Here is a 23,551-nt window from a genome sequence, read left to right on the forward strand (position 1 = left end):
CTAGAAATAATGTATAGTACATTCTATCAAGTTTTCATTAAAGTAACATGGTAATTTGATTTGTTCTCAGGGCCACAAAACATTTCATCATTTTTTTGATTTTATAAACTTTTATACTATGAAATTTTGTCTCATGCCTAGAAATTGCACTATAGATTTTAATGCTATTAATACACTTAAAAGGATAAAAAGTTCATATATTGCTCTTCGCAGATTCATTCTGGGATACACTCTACACTGTAGAGGCCTGGTTTCTCTGTATTCCTTGAAACTGCACAATGCTGAAACTTTCTGCCCCCAATTACTGAATTTGTCTCTCCAACACTGCATACCACTGCTACAGACATCTCTGTCCCACCCACCTCACCACTCCCACCTCTCCACCAGCAGGGGGAGCTACAGTCAGATACAGCCATCCCCAGCCATGCCCCCTCACCTCTCCCTCCTCTCCACTAGCGTTACAAGCAGCTCCACCGTGTCGTTGGCCAGCTCCGGCTCCGAGCTCCACACAGACAGATTGTTGATGACCTTCTCCAGCAGGTATCCCACAATCCACTGGGCGCCTTCTGTGTCTGCCCCAAACGCCATGCTGAGGGGCATGCTGATCTGAAGGGAGAAGGGGACGGGGGTCAGTTCCTTTTATACACTCAAAGACTACAAGATAGAGACACTACAAAGCGGCACACACCTGGCTGTAGAGCTTCTCGTCCACCAGCAGGTAGGTCTTGGCCCAGCGCTTCAGAAACCAGACGATGTCTTTGCCCATCTGCGGGCTCAGCAGCTCTGTCAGACTGGCTCTTGTCGCTCGTGACTCCACCTCTGACGTCCGCAAGACTGCAGACAGTAACCTGTGGGTGGGAGAGCGCAGAGTCAGAGGCGGCTTTGAGAAGCCCAGAGGGAGAGTCCTCATCAAGTCAGACACAGACCCCGTGAGTACCATTCCACAATCCGCAAAGGCTCTGACATAATTAAGGCACCTTATAGCGCCAGGTATGTATACAGGTATGTATACCCCATATAAAAATACAGCCGCGTTTAAAATGCAGCACGATAATCACTATTTTACCCCGAATCCCCAGTCATATGGCTTGTGTGGTGCTGTCGCCAGGAACTGACGATAAAGGAACTGGGTAACCGAAGCTCCTGCTTTTCCCAACACATATGGTGAATAAACAGATGACTATTCAAATACAGACACTGAAATTAAAATGCAAAACCTTCCACTCTGAAACAACACCAATCATGGTTTTCATTACTCCTTCATTATGAAGGAACAAATAACTCTGCCACCACTAAACACCCTCATTCTGATTTTGTAAAACGTCATATTCCTCTTGGACACGGCAACTTTACACGGCAAAGATGTCAAAAGTTACCTGTCAAAAGTTTGGACACATCTGATTAAGACAATGGGAAACATGCATTCATGATCTCAAGACATGCTTAAATGCCTTAAATTTGTTTGTTAGACAAACATAACATTTCTTTCCCAGAAAAATAATTTAAAAAAATACTTTCCGGCTCCTTTGAAGCATCTAAAATACAAGATCATTTTGATTTGCTTAACACTTTTGGTCACTGCACAATTCCATTTGTGTTATTTCATTGTTTTGATGTCCACTTTACCATTATTCTAAGATGTGGAAAATATTTACAATAAAGAAAAACCCTTCTATGAGTAGGTGTCCAAACCTTTGACAGGTACTGTACACTGATAATGAAACTTATTCACAAGGAAGCAGCTGAGGAGATGTGGCACAAGACATACTGGAGCGCTCACCCACTTCCACAGCTCTAACCCCCTGCCATGCAAAAATACAGACCACTGTATCAATGCCAACCAAGCTTCACTGCATGCTTCCCATTATGTGCAAACAACCAAAACAACAAGGGGGGAAAAAAAAAAAAAATTCCCCATTGACCTTTCAGTACAATGTGGGCTGGGTGGCTGAACCCGATCCCTCATGCCCTGCTTCAGCACCACCTGCCACTCTTCTAATTGAATAACGTCGTACGGGGGGTAATAAAGGTTTGGGCTGGCGCCTGGGACTCGGGTGGCATGACTGGGACAGTGCCAGAGAATTCCCGGGCTGGCAGGGCCTCTGACGGTGCCCGGCGGAGGCGGACTCGCCCCCGCGCCGCGCCCCGCCCCCGCGCCGCGCCCCACCCCAGCTGGGCGCCAGCTTTTGGTAGGAATCCCTGTTCAGCCGGGCGAGGATAAACTGTGAATGGAATGGAACTCGACAATCCGCGGTCACCGTGTGGAAGGCACAGGGCTTTAGGAGGCGGCAGCATGTTCATACCCCCCCCCACACCCCACCCCAAAGCGCCAGCGCCCCCCCAGCATGGCAGGACAGTGTCGTTTAGGGGACTTCTCTCTGTGACCCGTGACTGAAACCGTATCTCACTGTAACACTAGATTGACTTTACAAGCACTTAAATACAAGCCTGACCTGACAGATAAATGTGCTAATATGGACAGGTTATGTACCCCCCTCACCCTTGCCTGTGGACGCCTGAACTCTGGGACGGTTCCTTGTCTCTAAAACATATTTCAGATAAAGTCTGAATCGGCCCTGCTCCACTTCACCTGATGACGGAGTCCGTCCTGTTGCACCCTGGGATGGAGGAGGCCTTCTCACCCGGCGAGCCCAGGATCTGCAGGGTGGTGTTGATGTCCACCTCTGTGGAGTGGTTGATGGAGTACTCCATCACCTCAGAGGGGATGAGAGGGGTCTCGCTCTGAGGGTCGTCTGCCAAGAGGTAGCCTGCATCCCCCCAACCAAAAGCACACACAGTTACACAACCAACACATTGCATGCATCTCCTGAAACAATTCTCCCAGTTACACACCATGACACCCGCTGGGAATTAGCCTGTACCTCCTGAATTAACAGCTGCACAATGTAAATGTGCTAATGATATGTGCAGCAAGAATGAGCCAGTTAGCGAGTGTGAAACTCACCTGCAACTAAAATGAGCCAGTGAATGTCTTCGTAGAGGTCATCCAGAACTTTCCTGTCCACCGATTCAGGGCCCGGAGAGGCCAGAAGCTGCTGCTGGTGCCGCTGGAGCTGCCCGTGTAGCCGCGTCACACGATCCTCTAACAAACTGATACACAAAACCCCGAGCAGGGTCAGAGGTCAAGTACGCACAGATTCACCCCATACAACTCCATGTATGCTATAAACATACGCGTCCACAGGCGAAATTAATTTGAACTCATTTCATATTCAAATATTTTTTTAGCTCCCAACATTGACTTTGCATTTGCTTCCCTGTGGTGCACTGTGGGATTTTTAGTGAACACTATCTCTGAGCTGTGCGCAAGAGTAACACAGAATCGCAGTGCTGTGGTTTAGCGGGGAGGCAGGGGAAAGAGGTAAAGCACAAAAAAGGGGTATTAAACAGAACAAAAAAAAAGGTTTAGTAATGATTCAAGTAATCAATCTAATCTCATGACCTGACATATAACTGGCTTCATGCCTACCACACACACGCATATGTTAAGGGTCCATCACTGTACATTCTGCCCGTCACAAGACCCAAGTGGTAAAACATGAAGCCACTCGGTTCCATGTTAGAGCCTGAAAGGGACGCAGGCAGCTGAGACCCAGCTCTCCCACAGTGCTGCTGGGGCCAGGCTAACGGGACCCCCCTGTTCCCCGGCACGCCTCTGACCTGGTGAGCAGCGGGATGGAGTGGTCGGCCGCTATCCGGCCCAGCATGCCGATGCTCGCCAGCTGGTCTGAGAACAGCTCCCGGTCGTCCTCCTGCAGCTCGTTAATCTCCTCCTCTTCGTGGGAGGCCACGCCGTTTGCCGTCTGGGAGAGAGGGGGGACACGGATACTTATCACCAACTAGGTGCTAACAGCACTGGGTAGGCCAGAGGCTAATTATCTTAAAATACTAAATTAGACAAATTTACCTAAATTAGCAACACTACACTGAAAACTGAATCCATAATTCTAATTCTATGATTCTTAGTGAATGCTTGCATAGCAATTTTGTTGCAAAAAAAGCAGAACAGCAAATTCAGCTTGGTGCTGTTACCAGTGGAGAAAATGACCAGGCACATGCCTGTGGGGTTTGTGGGACACTCCAGAACCAACGAAGACCTGATCCTGCATTTTTAGCACAATTTACGCAAGGCTTTCACAAGAGTAAATCTAACTGTCCTGTCTGTCTGAAAGTCAAATAAAACAAATATCACAACTGAGCTCTTCTTTATGAGTATCTGCCACAAGTTTCTATTTCATAATAGTTAAATAACTGATGTGGTACAAATGAGTCTAAAGTTACAGCACCACTGTTTCATTGGCCCGGGAGAGCCCTGCTGATTGGTTGATTAACAGAGGGACGAGCAGGCAGTTGGCTGAGGAATGGAGGGGCTGAGCGCTTGGGTGAGCCACGGACTGGCAGTCTCACCAGGTTGCGCGTGCCGTCGGGGGCTGCCAGATGGCACTGGATGTAGGAGTTGAAGACCTGCACGGCGGGCTGGACGAAGCAGCCCCTGGGGAAGTGCTCGTCGTCCTGCAGCAGGGTCAGCCACGACTCCAGCAGCTTGTCGTACGCCTCCATGTACACCATGTCGTCCTTATCCAGCTGCGGGACAGAGAGCGCGTCACGCTACAGCACGTACCGCCACTGCATACAACACCCAGCCTGCGATTACGTACTACACACCGACACACCAGCACTGAGATACGCATACCCACACATGCGCACAACCCTCCCTAATCACACCCCAATACTGTGATTTCACATCGCACGCACTGTAATATTTGCAGACTGTCATCACTCTGCATGTCACACTAATATGGTCCTGAGAGGGATGGACATGGACAAACTCCTCAAATGATTCACCCTGCTTTTATATTTTGGAATATATCAATACAGCAATACAACAACATAGCAACAGAGCAAAACTGATTCATGTACTTGGAAGTAAATTTCCTTCTTCTATAAACCCCCCATTCAAAAACGCTGGATGAAACTGCGGCTGCGTGCAGTCCTCACCACTTCCTCCAGGGCGGCGCTGCGGCCGAAGGAGCAGGTGAGCATGGTGAGGCAGTTGATGAAGGAGGAGAAAAGCTCGCTGGGCAGCGCTGTGAGGATGCTCCGGGGAAACATGGTGATCATGTTGCTGATTATGTTGGAGATTCCCACTGCCTCAGAGTCCTCCATCTCAATCCTGGGGGAAAAAAAAAGAAATGAATCACCCTCATCACCACAATCGTTTGATCACTTTTACACAATATGCCTCCATACAGCTGACTTGGGAGTATTTTTATTCTGACTTACAGGTGTTCACAGGTGCACTAAAGGAAAGGAGATCAGGACCCTGACACGGACACAAACCCCTGATGTCAATCAGAGCTCTAACCATCATATTTCTCACTTGGGGTTCCATCCAACAACATCTCCAAACTTCTAACGAAGGGTGAAATAAGAGCAAAAATCCCATAAGCGATTCCATATGCCTGCCCGCTACAAAGAAGAGTAATGTTAACACTGTGAAAGAGGTTTTTAGCTTGCACTGGATTCTAATCAAGGTACGAGAGTATGCGGACTGGGTTTGTGGATGAATGTGGCAATGAATACTTCAGGCTCAGCCTACTAATTTCTCCTTTTCAACGAAGGTAGAGATCCAAATTGCTCACACATGGAAATCCCCATTCCTCAAGCAGTGCTTAACCGAGTCATACTCGCAGTGCGAGAGCATTAGAGGTCTGCCTTCTGTAACACTCCCCTAAATTGTATCAGATGGACTTAAATTGCTAGCAGAACAATTCGATTATTGTAGATTAGCTGGCGCGGACTCAGGTAACCTGCGCCATGACTTTCCGATGATGCAACTGGAAAAAGCACCAGGAATAGGTGATTACAGAGTAGTACAAGCCCCCTCCCAACACCCCCCCCCCAGCATTCATTCCTCCTCCTGAGTCACAAGTTCCAAACTGAAGTGTAGGAGTTATTTATATATCACAGCAAAGCCCTTGGCCCCCCCTTACACTCTCTCTGCTTAACCCTTTGCCTCTATCTCTCCCTCCCTCTCTCTCTCTCTGACACACACGCACGCGCGCGCACACACACACATACACACACACAAACACACGCACGCACGCACGCACGATTCTGTCTGTGTCCAATCTACACCATCTTCAGGATGCCTGTGGGAGTGTAAATGCAGATGGATCACTTTTGCCTCTCTTTTAGCTTTAGGTATTGAGAGTAACAATGGTCGTATTCCTACGCCATGGATGCTGCTGGCTGGTGAAGACACACTGAGAGTTCAGGACTGGACTGCCCATGACACGGTCATATACAGTTGCACATGTTTTTAATATGAATTCATCTGGTGTACAACACTGGTTGTAAACACGGTCAGTGTCGCTGGCTGTGAAGGTGGGCAGTGTTTTCTGTGAACATGGTCGGTGCTTGCTGTGAACGCGGTGTTCTCAATTTGAATGGGATCTGACTGAATTATTATCAGTAAAGTCTTTACTGTCCGTACAACAATGCAAACCGCACGCACACCCGACCTTTCTGCTCTTTTCAGGGTTTAATCCCCGCTATCAGTTTAGAATGAATACACTCGCCTCCCGCCGCCACCACCGCTCCACGCCAGTTGCTCATAGTGAACTCACCCATTGATCATGTTGAGCAGCCCCTCCACCAGGTGCGCCAGGTAGGACACCTGCGCGCTCTCGTCGGGGAAGATGGGCCCGTGCATGGAGGCCAGCTGGGCCAGGCACTGCAGGGAGTCCTGGGCCATGTCCGAGTCCTCGCGGATCTTCCTGTGCACCTGGGGGACGAGGACAGCTGTCAGACACCGCTCTGCGCCCACGTGCCTGTACACTCACCTGAGTGTCACCACAGTGCCACCCCAAACATCTGCTGCCCCCCCCCACCGGCTCCCCAGCAAACACAAATCATCCTCCACACACCCATACCACCCCACACACCCATCTCCTCCGAACCGCCAGCCCTCCTCACACACTCGTCTCCTTCCACACGCCTGTAAGCAGAGAGTCTGCTGTGCTGAAGGACACTCCCCTCCAGGTCTCTCTATTGTGAGGGTAACGCAGCTGTTCAGGGCCGGATGGCATTTCCACACAAGGCTGAATTAATAATAACCCAGCACACGGAGCGCCTCATCCTTCTGAATGAGAAACAGGACAGAAGCACACAGAACCCAGCACAGCCACCCAGGGCGTGACACGCCATCTGCTGGGACAAGCGTCAACTTCCTTCCCCCCCCACAGTAAAACGACAAAAAAAGGGCCACCACTGAAGTCCACAATAACAGCCTGAACGTCCAAAAGATAAAAAAAGAACATTTAAAACCAAGATCATCCACTTCAAGAATGTCAAACTCGCGGTGGCACGTCCTCACACTCGAGCTGGATTTGTGAAACACTGCTAAACCCGCTCACCTTTCTGTGACCCGGTTCCCGGCAGTACGAGTGGAAACGCTCCAAGACTCACAAACGCAGCCTGGTGGCATTCGCGTCAGTGCGGCCGCGGGCTGGAGGCACACAGGAGGCTTCTCTTGCTGGGGCTGGCTGCCATCACACGACACCCTTCGACCGTCAGCCTGTTGCTTCTGCGGAGGGCGAGCGGCGTCACTGAGAGCAGAGGAGGTCTCCCATCTCCCGGTCTGTCCGCCGCCCCTCAAAAACGCGCGCTGACCCCAGAGCCCGAGCGCAGCCTCCACCTGACGCCGTCGCGAAAAAACCCGAGAGCCGACTTCAGCGCCCCTTCTACGCCCTCCGCTTCCGAATCATAAGGGCTCTTTTTTTTCCCCCCACAGAGAAACGCGCATAGAAACGCAAAGACAGAAGAGGTCCTTCTGAAAAAGCCAGCCGACGAGGCACCGGACACCAGCGTGCGGGCACGCGGGAGGCTCTCCCAGACACTTGACTGCTGTCCCGAGTGTTTCCCTTCAATGTGTTATTCATTCATTCTCTGGAAAAGAGCAGGAGAGGAGAGAGGGAGAGAGAGCGCTGGAGAGAGAGAGAGAGGGGGAGAGAGGGAGAGAGAGAGGCGGGGAGGAGCGCAATGCCGTACGACCGGGAGCTGTACAGGATCTAAATGCAGCAGTCAGTGGCAGTCTTCACCGTGCAGAGCATGCCAGTCGCCTTGAGCCGGGCTATAGTTAGAGACGGGGGGGGGGGGGCGGGGGGGGTGGGGGTGGATGACAAAGAGCCGGGATGCCCCTCTACGGAGAGAGGGGGCTATTTATAGCGGGGGGGGGAAACAAAAGCCAGCGTCTGAGGCTATTATTTTGGAAGGATCCGATCGCCTTACCGTTAATTATGAAGGCGTCTCTCCCTTCCCCTCCTGCCCCCTCACTCTCTCTTTCTCTCTCGCTCGCATGCTCTCTCCCCCCCCCCCCCGTTTTAATCCAGATCGGGTAACTTGACAGGCAGTGTGGAATTACCCATTGTCACGACAACAGCAGAGCCAATCTGTCAGAAGCCATCCCAAGCCCCGCCTGGCTCTGTTTAGGGTAAACAGGCCCACGTGTGCTGGAGCGCGCATAAAGAATAACACGCTAATTAAGGAGATCAATTATTGTTTGTGAACGGGGGCCAGGGGATCTGGACTGCATTTGGGGGGGGGTGGAGAAAAATCCCAGTAAATTACAGTCTTTAATCAACTCCTGTGTGTATGCAAAACCAAACCTCAAAAACTCGCCTTGCTGAAAATTCCATCTGGTGAGGAGGATGTTAGTTAGGCAACTTGTTTTATTGTGAGCTGAAAGGCTTGAGGGGAATATGTGGAAGTTGGAGCCTCAGCTCTGTGTGAAGGGACTTCTTCCAGCTCGAGTCGGGTGAATAAAGCTTTGACCCTGACGCTCCTGTGCGTAGCCTGTCCCTCTCGGGTGACATGTGCCCTGTCGGAGCGGGCCTGTCCCCGGGGGACCGGGGCCCAGCCCGGGCGTGCTTTAATGTGGTCCCCTAATCCCGGGGTCAGGGTGTAATCCCCTGACCCCTTGGCGCGTGGCGTGTCTGGGGCCTCGCCAGTCACAGCTGAGCCCCTCCGGGCGCAAAGACAGCTGTCACAATATGAGCCACTCAGAATGTGGCATAACAACACCAACACCAGCACCCAGCAGCCCCGCAGCCTGCCGCCGCTCCCCCCCCCCCCCCCACACACACACACAAACAAACTACAAAGCCTGCCTCTATTCCACCACACACACACACTACTAACCATGCCGCCATTCCATACACCCACATACACACTACAAAGCCTGCTACCATTCCACCAAACACACACAACACACCCTATAATGCCTGCATCCATTCCACCACCCACCCCACACACTCACAGCACAGCCCACTAACCCTGCCTCTGTTCCAAACACACACACAGCATAAACTACAAAGTCCGCCTCCCAGCCCTCAGACCTGCGATCACGGTCAGTGAGACAGCTTCTGAGGCTAAGTGCCCCCCTACAGGCAGAGTAGTGCAGGTACACCCCTGGTGCTGACCAGCATAGTCCCATCATGCTGCATCCCACCAGACCCCACCTATATGTGTGCTTACTAAAGGAAGAGCTGGAGGACATTTAACCCATGCTACACAGTTCAAACGAAGAGCCTGGCTGACAATGCCAGATCACAGACAGTGCTTAGATATGAGAGGAGAGCAGGACCGTATCTGGCAGCGGGAGCCCTTCGCATCCTGGCGCCAGTCTTCCGAATGTTGCCGAGGGGAAGCTGACTGATTTGTTCCACGCTTCAGCAGCTCACCAGAGAGCACAGATTCTATTTCCACTCCTCCAGCTACGCAACTCTTTTAAAACCATATCAGTTCCTCCAGCTTCCACGACTCTTCAAAACACATTCCCAATCAGCACGATTTTCATGGGCTATCTGGACCCACATCATTAAAAATGTTGCCACTGAATCTGTAAAACTCAGAGAGAACTTTTACCAATATTTTTAGTGACAGATCCAACTGCATGATTAGCCATGGCTATGTTATTTTTCAATCATGCGAAGTGCTTAAAGCAATTTCAGTGAATCTGCCTCTCCTCTATAAGGTACAGGGAAACATACAGCAGAAAGAATGAAAAGCCTCAATATGTCTACCACGTTCACCTAGGACTACTTACACCGCTTTACATTTCACATTTTACAAGTTCTACAGTGCATTTACAGGAACATTTGAGATCATTTGAGTACCCATCTCTGGGGTAAAACGCAACCGCCCTACACCCATTTTCAGAGCGTTGATTTTCATGTCCACAATCCACAGACCCAGCCACTCCTCCACACCCCTGTTACCTTCCAGCACCTTGTTGAGTCGAACAGTGTTCTGCAGTCACAGGTGAGGCCATCCCAGGAGGCACGCCCAGCATCACACGCAGATCACTGCACTGACCAGAGCAGGAGAGGAGCAGCGTGGGCAGGGCTGAGCTCTACGGCGGCGGTACACACTTACCGTAAAGAAGAGGTCCATGACCCGGGTGTCCAGCAGCGCCTCCCTCCAGGACTCCGTGGGCTTGAGCGTCACGTTGTGGGTGGACTCGAACATGGCGATGTAGTGCCGGCCCAGTGATCGGCTGGTCAAGGTCAACGGCTCCAGCTCCAGCGGGGGTTCAGCGAGGAAACAAGGGGCGATTCCTCTCGCTCGCTCTCTTACGCTACTCCTCCCTCTGACACACCCCCTTTACACTCCTCCCTATCTGTCTGTCACCCCTCCCTCTCACCCTCCACTCTCTTCAGGGCCTCCCTCTCACCCTCTTCTTCCCCTTACCTCAAGATACCGGGTATGTATCCCCTATGGTTATAACCTTATGGTTACTCCATCAGCAGTTTTAGTCAGAAAGGACATATAAAATAGGAAAATGAATTCCAGAAACTTCCACACTTTTCCTCCTACTGTGACATCAGCTAACTCTCCCCCTACTGACACAGTATTCTCTCCACCGATGTGAGAAGGTCTACAAGGTTAAACTGCCTTTACCTACAATTACAGCCTTATTTTGTCTTGGGAACAGTCATGCTGCTCGCCTTGGCAGCATGCGTTTCCGCACTCGACACGTCTTTGCCGGACAAAAGACCACAGCGCACCTCAAAACTACTACTGCTAGATTTGGAAGGCAGGCCGCACTGAGGTCTTGGCACCGCCGTCATTGTAAAATGAAGCTTTTGGAAACACTGTTTCCAAACACAGGAATAGACTCAAATACCTTCAGTGATGAAATGTCAAGACGTTTGGCCTAATTAAACCTCTTAGTGAAGTTTCAGATCCATCAGTTTGCACAATGGGCTTTCTCTGCCAAAAGCTTGTCTCTTCTGTCAAACATTTCACCCAATTGGCAAGATCGTTTTAGAACAGCTTTTCCAACATTCAGGATGTCTATTGCAGCATGCATTTGCTTGTAACCTATAGGGATATTACAAGCTGTACAAAATATTAATCCACCACTTCCATGAAATGTTCCCTGTGGGTATTAAGCAACCTTTCCTTTTGGAAACTTTAGTCCCTTTTTCCCTTAATTTCCCATTTCATCTACTCAAGCCAACGCATGCACTTCAAAACAGACTCTCACAAAAATCCTATTAGCAAAGCAGTCAGAAGTGAGCCAAAAGAGCACAGCAACACCCTGATCAATGAGAGAAGCAGGCTTTTAAGAAAGCTCTTGCCCAGTTCAAACAAAAGAGCAAATTTGTTTTTACCTCCTTAAATGCAGAATGTACTCTGCTTTCTGAAGATGTAAAAAACATCTTTTCACATGTGACTTCAGCGACAAAACCACAGGTGTATTTAGGGTGTTCCTCTTCCTCTCTGCACAAAGCCTAGGTGTATTTAGGAAGCCCCTTGTCCTCTCTGCAGAGGATAGGGGGCGGACTCCTCTCACAGGTGCGGTGCATGGCCACAGGGGGCGCTGGCGGTGCCCGTCCCACAGGAATACCAGATGAAAGGCCTCACCGGCATGGCCTGTGCATTCCTGCAGACGGCACTCACCCCTGGCCCCGGGAGACAGGTGCCAAAGTTTTTTTTTTTTTTTTTAACAAGCGCAGTGTGGACAGACAGAGAGATGGAGTGTCCACCCCAGCAGCCTTGGCTTTTACAGCCTTTAAAATGAAACTGATCCCCAACGCGGAGAGCGGAGAGGCCTGAGCCAACAGGAACTCTGGATGACCCCCTGCTCCCCCCTCTCCACCTCACCCCCTCACCCCCAGAGAGGCCCTGCTCCACTGAGCCTGCGTCTGGGTCACAACCAGGCTGGTTCACTGAGTACCTTCATTAACAGCCTCTCACATCATATTCCAGCACATTGCGCACCAGCTGTTCCACAGGAGTATGTGCTAAACAACCTGTTATTAGTATCTATCTATTTACTACATGGGTGAGACGCACTCTAGAACAAAAGCTGTATGCTAGTAAAGGGTATGAGCTATAGACAGATGACTAGTATGGTATGTGTATTTGCCCATGTACAGTACTGCCAGGACAGTGTTACATACAGGAGAATAATGATTTATGGCACAAACAGGTGTGTGGTAAATACAAGTACACAGAACACAAGAGCTCAAACAGCTCTGCAGAAACGGAGCAAAAATAATGCTGAGTACTGATGGCAGGAACGTCTATGACTAAGCTGTGATGCATGTCTCATCCCTGCTGCAGCTGCAGCCTGACCAGAGGAGAGAAGACCATCGCGCCCAGATTACAAAGGCAAGAGCAGATGGGTCTGTTTCTACAATCACCTGCCCCTGTACTGTTCACAATCCTCTGTGACGTGACAGGGGAGATGCAGTGGTATGGGCACACTTTCCCTTTGCTGACGCAACTTTCTCTTTACTCTCAGACAAAGCAGACTAAACTCACCACTCAGGCCCAAACGTCATAACAGCGTCACAACGATGATGGTTACCGTGCTACTGCGTGCAGGTGCTCTGGAAATAGGTGGGGTGACCTCACTGCAAGGTGCTGCTGGGTAATCAAGTCACCTGATGACTCCGTCAGTCAGGTCCTGAACTCCACGGCTGTGCATCGTTTCTCTAACAAGCTGAGGACAGCTGTGCCACACACACAAATACGCAGACAGGCCTCCATTGTCCCTGGTCTACAGTGGGCAGCTGTGTAGCATAGTGGTTGAGGAGGAGGACTTGTAACCGAAAGGTTCGATTCCCCGCTAGGGCACTGCTGCTGTACGCTTGGGAAAAGTACTTAACCCACAATTGCTTCAGTAAATGTATAAATAGATAACATTATAAAAACTGTAGCTGATGTAAGTCACTCTGGATAAGAGCATCTGCTAAATGCCAATAATGTAATGTACATCTGATATACAAACACTACTGACCCACTGGAAAACTTTGACAGATTTTCAGGTATCTGTGATTCAGGGAAACATGATGATTATTGTAGCCAGGCCAATGTCTAGGTTAGTCAGGCTGACCTATCCCTAAATACATGACTTTATGAGAGACAGACATGCTTATGTTTATGAGGTCTGTGAGCAGAGGTTACAAGAGATATGACTGTGTGTGTGTGTGTGCGCGCGCTCACAAGCGCACATGGAAGGGAGAGAATGGGTGCTATGAAAGATATGCCTGTGTGTATCTGAAGGCTGTTATGGGAGGCATGACTGCTGTGTGTGTGTGGGGGGGGATTCAAGAAAGATATCCGTCTGTCTCCCTTTATGTTAGTTTATGAGACGCGGCTGTCTGTGTGAGTGGGTTTGTTCAGGGGTTTAGGGCTTTCCAGGTTTATGCGAGACATCCTCGCCCCGCAGTCATCCAGCCCCCGGACACGTGGAAGAGCATCTCAGGAATGTTCCGGCTCTGCGCTGCGACAGCCCGCCGCACTCTGCTCCCGTTTCAAGGAGCACGCGGGGGTCCCGCGAGGGGAACAGGGGCCCTTCTGTCATCCGGGCCGGCCGTTCGGGGCACCTGACCCCGCGGAGCGCGGAGAGACGGTCTCCTCTAAAGAGAGAGAGGAGCGTGGCACGGTAACATGACACACATGCCTTCCCCCCCGGGCTATGGAATGAAGCAGCCTTTTATCGGCGCGGGGAGGATAAAGCGGCAGCGGGGGCGGCCGCCCGCCGTTCCCCAGAGCGCGTCTGAGGAGCGGGCCGAAAGACACGTGGTGACACCCGGTGGCCTTCAAACGTGAAAGATCTGTGACAGAAAGATCGGCTCGTGCCCCCCCCCGCGACAGGCGGCAAAACACACCCGCACGTGCCAGACCGCATGCACGGCATTCCGACAGGAGACTCGCTCAGACGCCCCGCCATCTGCCCCCCCCAGGACGAGACTAAACAAGCGAAAATCAGACATCACCTCGCACATCAAACAAGCTTCATCACTTCCACTGCATCTCACTATCTGTCTCAAACGGGACGGAGGGCACCACAAAAGGGGTGACCTTCCCTTCCTCTTTAAACAAATACTGGTTAGGGTTAGGGTGTGGGTCACTGTGATCTGTAATATGTCATATACTGTACCGTACGAACCTTAAGCCGGGATACTCCCCTGTGGTAATCTTTGTGTAGTTATCCTGGTACTACTACAGCAAACTGCAAGTAGTGGTATACAAGTTTATGACCTAGTTGTGCATTAACAAAACAAGCTCCTAAAGTACCTGCAGACCAAAGGAATACCGCTCCTGTGAACAGACTGAGCTAACGTGGTGGCACCCCGAACAGCCCCTCTCCCATGGGAAGGATATGGTTGGGCGGCAGGAAGTTCCAGCTGAGTACCTGGTTGGCGAGGGCCAGGTAGCGCTGGAAGACGGAGGACATCTGGGCGCTGAGGTTCTCCCGCCGGCTGAACTCCTGCAGCACCTCCATGGTGAGCATGAAGATCTGCCGCAGGGCGTCCTCCTGGAAGAGCCGCTTGCAGCTGCCGTGGAACTCCATGCTCAGGCCGATGTTGCTCGTCTTGCTGGAGCTGGAGAACTCGCTCAGCAGGGCCGTCAGGATGGAGCAGGCCAGTGTCTGCTGCAGGGGTCAAACACACACAAACACACACATACACACACACACAGGTCACAGGTCAGGGGTCAGGTACGCACGGGTCAGGGGTCAAGCTCAAGGCAAAAAAAAAAAAAAAAAAAGAATTTTTATCGATCTGCAGTTATAGCGGAACAATAATCCTTTAAGACACTTTGTTATAGAATGAAAACAGGGCCAACATGCCTACCACAGTTAAAAAGCTCAAAGCTGTGACCACCGCTCCACTCTGGTGTCTTTATTCTAGTGGCCTGTGGAGAGACCTCCCCACTGCCTTAACATGGCAATGTCAGACAGAGGTCACACTGCCACATGCGTCCCCATTCCTCAGGGAGGGGCACCAACAGTCCAGAGCGCTGCTCTCTCTCTGAGGAGCCAGTGAGGACCAGGGCAGGGGTGTTGTCCCAATTTGGGTAGGGGGTAATGTAGCTGGGTGAAGAGGCAAATATGTGCACTACCGCTCGGCATACCACACATTAAAGAGAACACAGGGGCAGCTATTAATAGCCCCCAGAACGGGCACGCACATACGCTCACTTACTCACTCTCTGTCACACACACACACATACACACACGTGTGCAACAGCTGAAAGCAAGGCCACTCCTTCACCCCTCATTCACCATGGCCCCCGGAGTACATTTCACACTAGGCTGGCTTTGTGCTACACTTCTCATCTTAAAAGGCCAGCAGGACGGCCAAACACTGACCTCTCCACTCACACAGTACTATACAGGACGAGCTCTGAACTCTCCACTCACACAGTACTATACAGGACGAGCTCTGAACTCTCCACTCACACAGTACTATACAGGACGAGCTCTGAACTCTCCACTCACACAGACCTGTACAGGACGAGCTCTGAACTCTCCACTCACACAGTACTATACAGGACGAGCTCTGAACTCTCCACTCCACTCCACTCACACAGTACTGTACAGGACGGGCTCTGACCTCTCCACTCACACAGTACTGTACAGGACGGGCTCTGTCCTCTCCACTCACACAGACTTGTACAGGACGGGCTCTGTCCTCTCCACTCACACAGACCTGTACAGGACAGGCTCTGTCCTCTCCACTCACACAGACCTGTACAGGACGGGCTCTGACCTCTCCACTCACACAGACCTGTACAGGACGGGCTCTGACCTCTCCACTCACACAGACCTGTACAGGACAGGCTCTGATCTCTCCACTCCACTCACACAGACCTGTACAGGACAGGCTCTGATCTCTCCACTCCACTCACACAGAACTGTACAGGACAGGCTCTGATCTCTCCACTCCACTCACACAGAACTGTACAGGACGGGCTCTGACCTCTCCACTCACACAGACCTGTACAGGACAGGCTCTGATCTCTCCACTCACACAGACCTGTACAGGACGGGCTCTGACCTCTCCACTCACACAGACCTGTACAGGACGGGCTCTGACCTCTCCACTCACACAGACCTGTACAGGACGGGCTCTGATCTCTCCACTCACACAGTACTATACAGGACAAGCTCTGAACTCTCCACTCCACTCCACTCACACAGACCTGTACAGGACGGGCTCTGTCCTCTCCACTCACACAGACCTGTACAGGACGGGCTCTGACCTCTCCACTCACACAGACCTGTACAGGACGGGCTCTGATCTCTCCACTCACACAGTACTATACAGGACGGGCTCTGACCTCTCCACTCACACAGACCTGTACAGGACGGGCTCTGATCTCTCCACTCCACTCACACAGAACTGTACAGGACAGGCTCTGATCTCTCCACTCCACTCACACAGACCTGTACAGGACGGGCTCTGACCTCTCCACTCACACAGACCTGTACAGGACAGGCTCTGATCTCTCCACTCACACAGACCTGTACAGGACGGGCTCTGTCCTCTCCACTCACACAGAACTGTACAGGACGGGCTCTGATCTCTCCACTCACACAGACCTGTACAGGACGGGCTCTGTCCTCTCCACTCACACAGACCTGTACAGGACAGGCTCTGACCTCTCCACTCACACAGACCTGTACAGGACGGGCTCTGTCCTCTCCACTCACACAGACCTGTACAGGACAGGCTCTGAACTCTCCACTCACACAGACCTGTACAGGACGGGCTCTGACCTCTCCACTCACACAGACCTGTACAGGACGGGCTCTGAACTCTCCACTCACACAGACCTGTACAGGACAGGCTCTGATCTCTCCACTCACACAGACCTGTACAGGACAGGCTCTGACCTCTCCACTCACACAGACCTGTACAGGACGGGCTCTGACCTCTCCACTCACACAGACCTGTACAGGACAGGCTCTGATCTCTCCACTCACACAGACCTGTACAGGACAGGCTCTGTCCTCTCCACTCACACAGACCTGTACAGGACAGGCTCTGATCTCTCCACTCACACAGACCTGTACAGGACGGGCTCTGTCCTCTCCACTCACACAGAACTGTACAGGACGGGCTCTGATCTCTCCACTCACACAGACCTGTACAGGACGGGCTCTGTCCTCTCCACTCACACAGACCTGTACAGGACAGGCTCTGACCTCTCCACTCACACAGACCTGTACAGGACGGGCTCTGTCCTCTCCACTCACACAGACCTGTACAGGACAGGCTCTGAACTCTCCACTCACACAGACCTGTACAGGACAGGCTCTGAACTCTCCACTCACACAGACCTGTACAGGACAGGCTCTGACCTCTCCACTCACACAGACCTGTACAGGACGGGCTCTGTCCTCTCCACTCACACAGACCTGTACAGGACAGGCTCTGACCTCTCCACTCACACAGACCTGTACAGGACGGGCTCTGACCTCTCGACTCACACAGAACTGTACAGGACAGGCTCTGACCTCTCCACTCACACAGACCTGTACAGGACGGGCTCTGACCTCTCGACTCACACAGACCTGTACAGGACAGGCTCTGATCTCTCCACTCCACTCACACAGACCTGTACAGGATGGGCCCTGTTCAGTCCACATACAGAGTTCTGTACAGGACAATGCCACCAGCTGATAAACAGTCAACACACAGACTGATCATACCCACATTTCATCTTTAACAGCACTGACAGACTGGTCATACCCACATTCTGAGATTGTCATCCTTTGGATATCATCCTTTGCAGAAAGTGGCAATTAAAACCCGATCTTAACTGGGTCGCTACGCTACACTTTAAATGAAGTGCAAAACAGATGCGATATATTGCCGCACTGGGGCCACTTTGTTCTTAGAGGCTGAGAGGGTAGGCCATATTCCACATTGTGCCCCTTCTCAAAGGTAACAGCGCCATCTCCTGGCAACAGGGAAACAACCCTGGTAGACAGAGCACAGCCATCTATGATGGCAACAAGTTACAATTGCTAACTTCAACAAGTTTGTCAAATGAATGTATTTTCTCCATTGTGTAAAAATGATAAAATTTGAAAGGACTTATGTACAGACAGCACATGAAAAGTTCATGCGCTGTCTGTACATAAATTCATTCTCCTCATTCATGCCCATTTCCTGCACGAAAGTTTTTCTCTTCACATTAGCAGTAACATTAAGCAGACTGACTGAAGACATGACTGCAATCACACTAAATTTACAAAATTAAATTCTTTGTCTTGTACTTTACATGACACTACCAACTCCACTATGAAGGGCAGTTCATGCCTTACAATTTGAAAAGGGTCAACTGGATTGAATTGGGAAGCGTGGGGTATTTGACAATGAGTTGAGCCTGCATTCAGGCATTGTGCCTTGGTCTGTCCTCTGTGTGGACACTGCTGGAGTGGGTTACACACCAGGCGGATTTGACCCCATTAGCTCAATTACAAGATGTTTCTGCCCTGTGATTGGCAGACACTGTGCAGGCAGGCTACATCACACTGCAGCTCCACTGGACAGGAGAAAGTCACAACATGGCAAGAGGCCACACCCTATTCTTAAACTTGCTCAAACATGAAAACCCATGAAAAGTCACACCTTTGTCACAAAACGTCCAAAAAGGTAAGGTACAGACTCAGCAATTATTCTAATATAAACCTGATGCCAATGAGTCATATTTTATTTCGAAAAAAACAGAAGTTATTGTGTGACTGCATGACTGGGCTAGTGTGCTTGTGACAGAGAGCTGTCACTTCGGCTGAGCATGCGTTCTGACTGCCATACCAAAGAGCCTGGCTCTTTGGCATTGTGGTCAAGCTGCAGGTTTGGTACCCCGTAGACCCGGGTTCGAGGCCGGGTGGGGTGACTCCTCCCGCCCTTCGCTACAGTGCTGTTACACTGAGCTCTATATTGTAGGACTAAGTGTTACAGAACACACCAGGACTGAGACAGGACACTGGAGGGCTGCTTCTGCAGACCATCTGTTTCTAGGAGTTGACCTCAAAGGTTTTTGTTTCAGCCCCAAGTGTGTGTGAGCAAGTGTGTAAACAATTATCAGTGAGTGTGTGTGCACACACGCATTAGTATATGCTGATGTAAGCATGTGCATTTGAGCATGTTGCGTGTGAACGAGCGTGGGCGTGCCCGGTTCTCTCACCACTGTGGGGTTGCCGCTGCTGATGAGCTGGCTCACTTCGTGAAAGATGCTCTTGCAGTCTATGGACTTGTCCAGAGAGCCGCGCTTCACGATCACCGCCACCGCCAGGAGGATCTGCTCCCGAACGTACTTCTGCAGGCTGCCGGAGGGACAGAGGCAGAACATGAGTCTCCCAGCAACGGCAGCCATTTGACAAGGAAAGCGCCGAGTGACGAAGACCTGGAAGCAGGAATCGGCCGGACCTCTGGAATAGGATGTAGGTGAGGAGGAACATTCTGCCTGTGTGCACATACATACACACATGCACGCACGCACACACACACAGGCACGGGACTCACTTGGGTCTCTGTAAGACATAGGTGAGGAGGAATGTTCGGAGAGACTCGATGCTGCTCTTCTCCAGCAGGATCCATTCACGCACCACCGCCTCCATGATGGCCGTCGCTGCCTGGAATAGCACGTAGTCCACCTTACTGGTTTCTGTTGAGAGAGGAGTGTGATGAGACACAAAATGTACAACTTCTGTTAAGAGGAATATACATTCATTCTAATTACAAATCCTGAGGTCTGACACAGCAGGCATTCTGCCCATGCGGCTGAGAGCAACTGAGAAGGTGCAGGAGCAGTTACTTACCCAGAATGTGCTTGCATACAGCGAAAGGGGATTTGGACTTCCTGAATGACAGGAATATGTGCTCCGCGTGCTGCCGCTGCTCAGTGCTGACCATGGACGGCGGGGCCTGAGGGACATACAGCACAATGTGACACAAACCAACACACACGGCCGCAAGCTGGAGGACATCATCAGACATAACCGCGCAGGAAAAAACCATCACACATAACTGCACACTGGGCGGCAACAGTCAGACACACAGTCACCCTGAATAAACTCCATCAGACATGACTGTACGCTTGAGAAAACCATCAGACATGAACACTCACTACATTAAATCATGCAGAACAAGTCTGTCAAAATAACTAACGGGCGGCAATGTAGCATAGCGGTTATGGAGCAGGACTCGTATCCGAAAGGTTGCCGGTTCGATTCCCTGGTGCAGCACTGCTGCTGTACCCTTGGGCAAGGTACTTAACCCACAATTACCTCAGTAAATATCCAGCTGCATAAATGGACAACATTGTAAAAAACCTGTAACTGAGTGATGTTGCTCTAGATAAAAGTGTCTGCTAAATGCCAATAATGTAATGTACTTCAATAAAGTACCTAGGTTGTTATTTCATCAGGGCGTTCTCCACCCGTAAATCTGTAGGGATGCAACATGAAATACACACAAAATAACAGGGCCATCATAAAATTTTCCCAATACAGAAAAGGCTACAGAATTATATGAATTTCACATTCATGCTTCTTAAGGAAATCTCGTCACGGCATTCTAATCATAATTCTTCACCTCATTTCAACCTCATTTCTCTCGGGGGAAATGGCTCACCATCAACCGTGTCCCCAATTTACATACTGCACTCTTTCCTTCCTTCCTTTCCTCTTCCACACCACCCTTCCCCGCATTTCAGCACAGGTATGAAGTATGGGACAGATACAGAATTTTTCTCATTTGGCCTGACCATGTAAAAACACCCTAAGGAGAGATGATGAGAAATTCTGAGAAATGATGAGAAATCCACCTCTCGTGACTTCAGAGGCTAATGCAGGAGCCTCCTGCTGGCAGACATGCAGCACTACACTGAATAAATTCCATCAGAACTCCACTTGCCTATTAGTCACCTGAAATGCACGTATGATTGGACAGTCTGGATAGTCTATTTTCTGTGCTGTAAAGAACAAATGTGGGTGAAAAAAAAAAATCAATGCACTACTTCCCCACTTGACATGGATATGGTCACGTACTACCAGTATACTGAAATAAACCCAATTCCAGACAACCAGCCCTACATTGGGCAGCTTCAGCATTACATGTATTAACATACGTTGTAATGCTGCCCTTAAGTTTGCTGAGAATTCTTCACAATTAATAAAACAAAGTTTAATGTATGTCTGTGCTTCATCACCGCTGTAAATCAGGCAGTGTTGATATGCCTGTCAATTTCCTGCATTTAGAAATTCAGCTGTTCTTACATGTTTGAGCGTTTGTTATGGATGCGACTTCCTGTGTTTTCCGATGACTGAACACATGCCATGAGGATCTACAAAGTGACCTGCTCTCTAGATGCACAGGGTCAGCGGAACTCCACCCTGTCTAATGGGAAGCATCTGAGGCAGACACTGGCTTGTGGCCCCCGTGCTCTCAGAACGCATCTCCTCAATCAGACACTTATTTGGAGAAATACTCTTGTGTAACCAGGTCGTGCAGTGTCAAAAAAAAACACATTCCAGCTCCTCATACTTCTTGCTCTTCCAACTTTTTCATGCAAGCCAAAGCAGGAGGTTAAGCGAGGAAACAGGGACACATACTTCAGAAGTAGACTTTTTTTATGGACACAACGCACAGGATTCAAGTGTTTCAAGTTGATGGCAAGTGATAACAAGGGCCTCAGCATGAATCATACTTGCCAGTACACTGTGAAAAGCCCAGCAGTGCACTCCAGTTCACTCTGTTCAAAAGCAAACTTCCAGGCAGTAGTTCAGGGACATACTGCGACAAATGCGATGAGCCACTAAAATCCAAATGGAAGAAAAAAAGAAAGTGATTCAATGCAAAACAAAGTAAAATTAAACTGTGCATTGTCGCAGTTGATGCAAGTTTGATCCTGTACATGTTCATTATGGAATGAGAGGAATTTCTAAATTCTAAATCCTGTGATGTTTGAATGTATGAGAGAAAGAATAAAAATGCAGTGTGATGCCAGAAGAGGTGGGGTGGGTGTACAGAAGGCTGCATATTTCTGTCTCCCGCAGCCTGGGAGGATTTAGGTGCTGGGACTACAGCAGCTGCACAGACAGGCACCTGCACAGCCCGGGCTGTCTGCTAACCGGCACAGGAGACGCTTTCTGTCTTTGTCAGGCCCTTTGGAAAGGCACAGCCAAAGGGGAAAGCCCTACAGACCTACACACTAACAAGCAGCCATAGTGTAACCCATGACTCCCCAACCCACCAGTTAGTGCGCTATTTGCTGGTGCATTTTTTTTTTTTTTTTGCGTTTTGTTCCAATTCAGCCCGAAAAGGTTGTTGGCCAAATTCAGTTCAATTTCAGTTTGTGCTTTTACCCAATTATCACTCGGCAAGGCGGCCAGCCCTATCAAATGCGGTTTATCACTTTTTTTTTTTTTTTTTGAACACACCTGGGTGACCGTCTACAAAGTCTCCTCTGATGTAGGCTGAAAAATAGAACAATTCAGCTCTTAACCCACCCCTGCCGTATCACCAAACGCTTCACTAGAAAACCAAAGGAAATTCACCCAATATCTTACAGCTTACGTGAATGAGCACTTTGGCACATCTGTATTCTCTGGCATCAAAAATGAGTTAGGTTTAAATGGCTTCAACAACTCAAACGGCGCCCAGAGCAATGCTCACACGTCTGGCCTTTACTCCCACACCTTACACTCGCAAACTGAAAGCTATTACGGGTTGGGGGGGGTGGGGGAATGGGACTCCAAAACCATGAACTACAGAGCGGAAACAGCTGCCAGCATTTCTGTGCATGTTGCCACTGCACACACAGAATGGCTCAAGCCTGCACCAGGACCAGCCAATCAGGGCAGCCTATCAAAGTTTGTTAACAATATGGCAGGCTTCAAGTTCAAAAAGCAGAAATGTGACCAGATCTGACTGAAATAATTGCTGTTAGGTGTAAGGTATTCAATCTTTTCTTGTAATCGGCCACATAAATTAAGCATTCACAATTTGGTACGATGGTAAAACATCTATTTGTTAAAATCTTTCCCACCAATATTTAAACTCATTACTTGCTCAAGCAGGGACATTCTATCGAGAGAAGTGCTTTCACCCTTCTACCCAGACTGAACGTCAGAATGCGTTTACAGGAAGTACAGTGAACTTTCACGTAAATGGCATTCTGAAACCTCTAGCAAGCTAAGAGTACATATTAG

At 50.0% G+C, this 23,551-nt stretch overlaps 1 protein-coding gene across 1 annotated transcript in view; it reads right to left on the reverse strand.

Annotated features, from left to right (window-relative positions):
• Positions 1-23,551, reverse strand: part of xpo4 (exportin 4) — a 30,996-nt gene that overhangs the window by 4,651 nt on the left and 2,794 nt on the right. Inside the window, 13 exon segments of the mRNA XM_036540360.1 lie at positions 437-606; positions 689-848; positions 2,591-2,768; positions 2,966-3,111; positions 3,682-3,824; positions 4,429-4,605; positions 5,020-5,194; positions 6,651-6,808; positions 10,459-10,571; positions 14,704-14,974; positions 19,525-19,663; positions 19,863-20,004; positions 20,159-20,264. Coding sequence (XP_036396253.1) covers positions 437-606; positions 689-848; positions 2,591-2,768; positions 2,966-3,111; positions 3,682-3,824; positions 4,429-4,605; positions 5,020-5,194; positions 6,651-6,808; positions 10,459-10,571; positions 14,704-14,974; positions 19,525-19,663; positions 19,863-20,004; positions 20,159-20,264 — 2,078 coding nt within the window.

The sequence above is a fragment of the Megalops cyprinoides genome, chromosome 11 (assembly GCF_013368585.1).
Source record: "Megalops cyprinoides isolate fMegCyp1 chromosome 11, fMegCyp1.pri, whole genome shotgun sequence".
In the NCBI taxonomy this organism is placed as follows: domain Eukaryota; kingdom Metazoa; phylum Chordata; class Actinopteri; order Elopiformes; family Megalopidae; genus Megalops; species Megalops cyprinoides.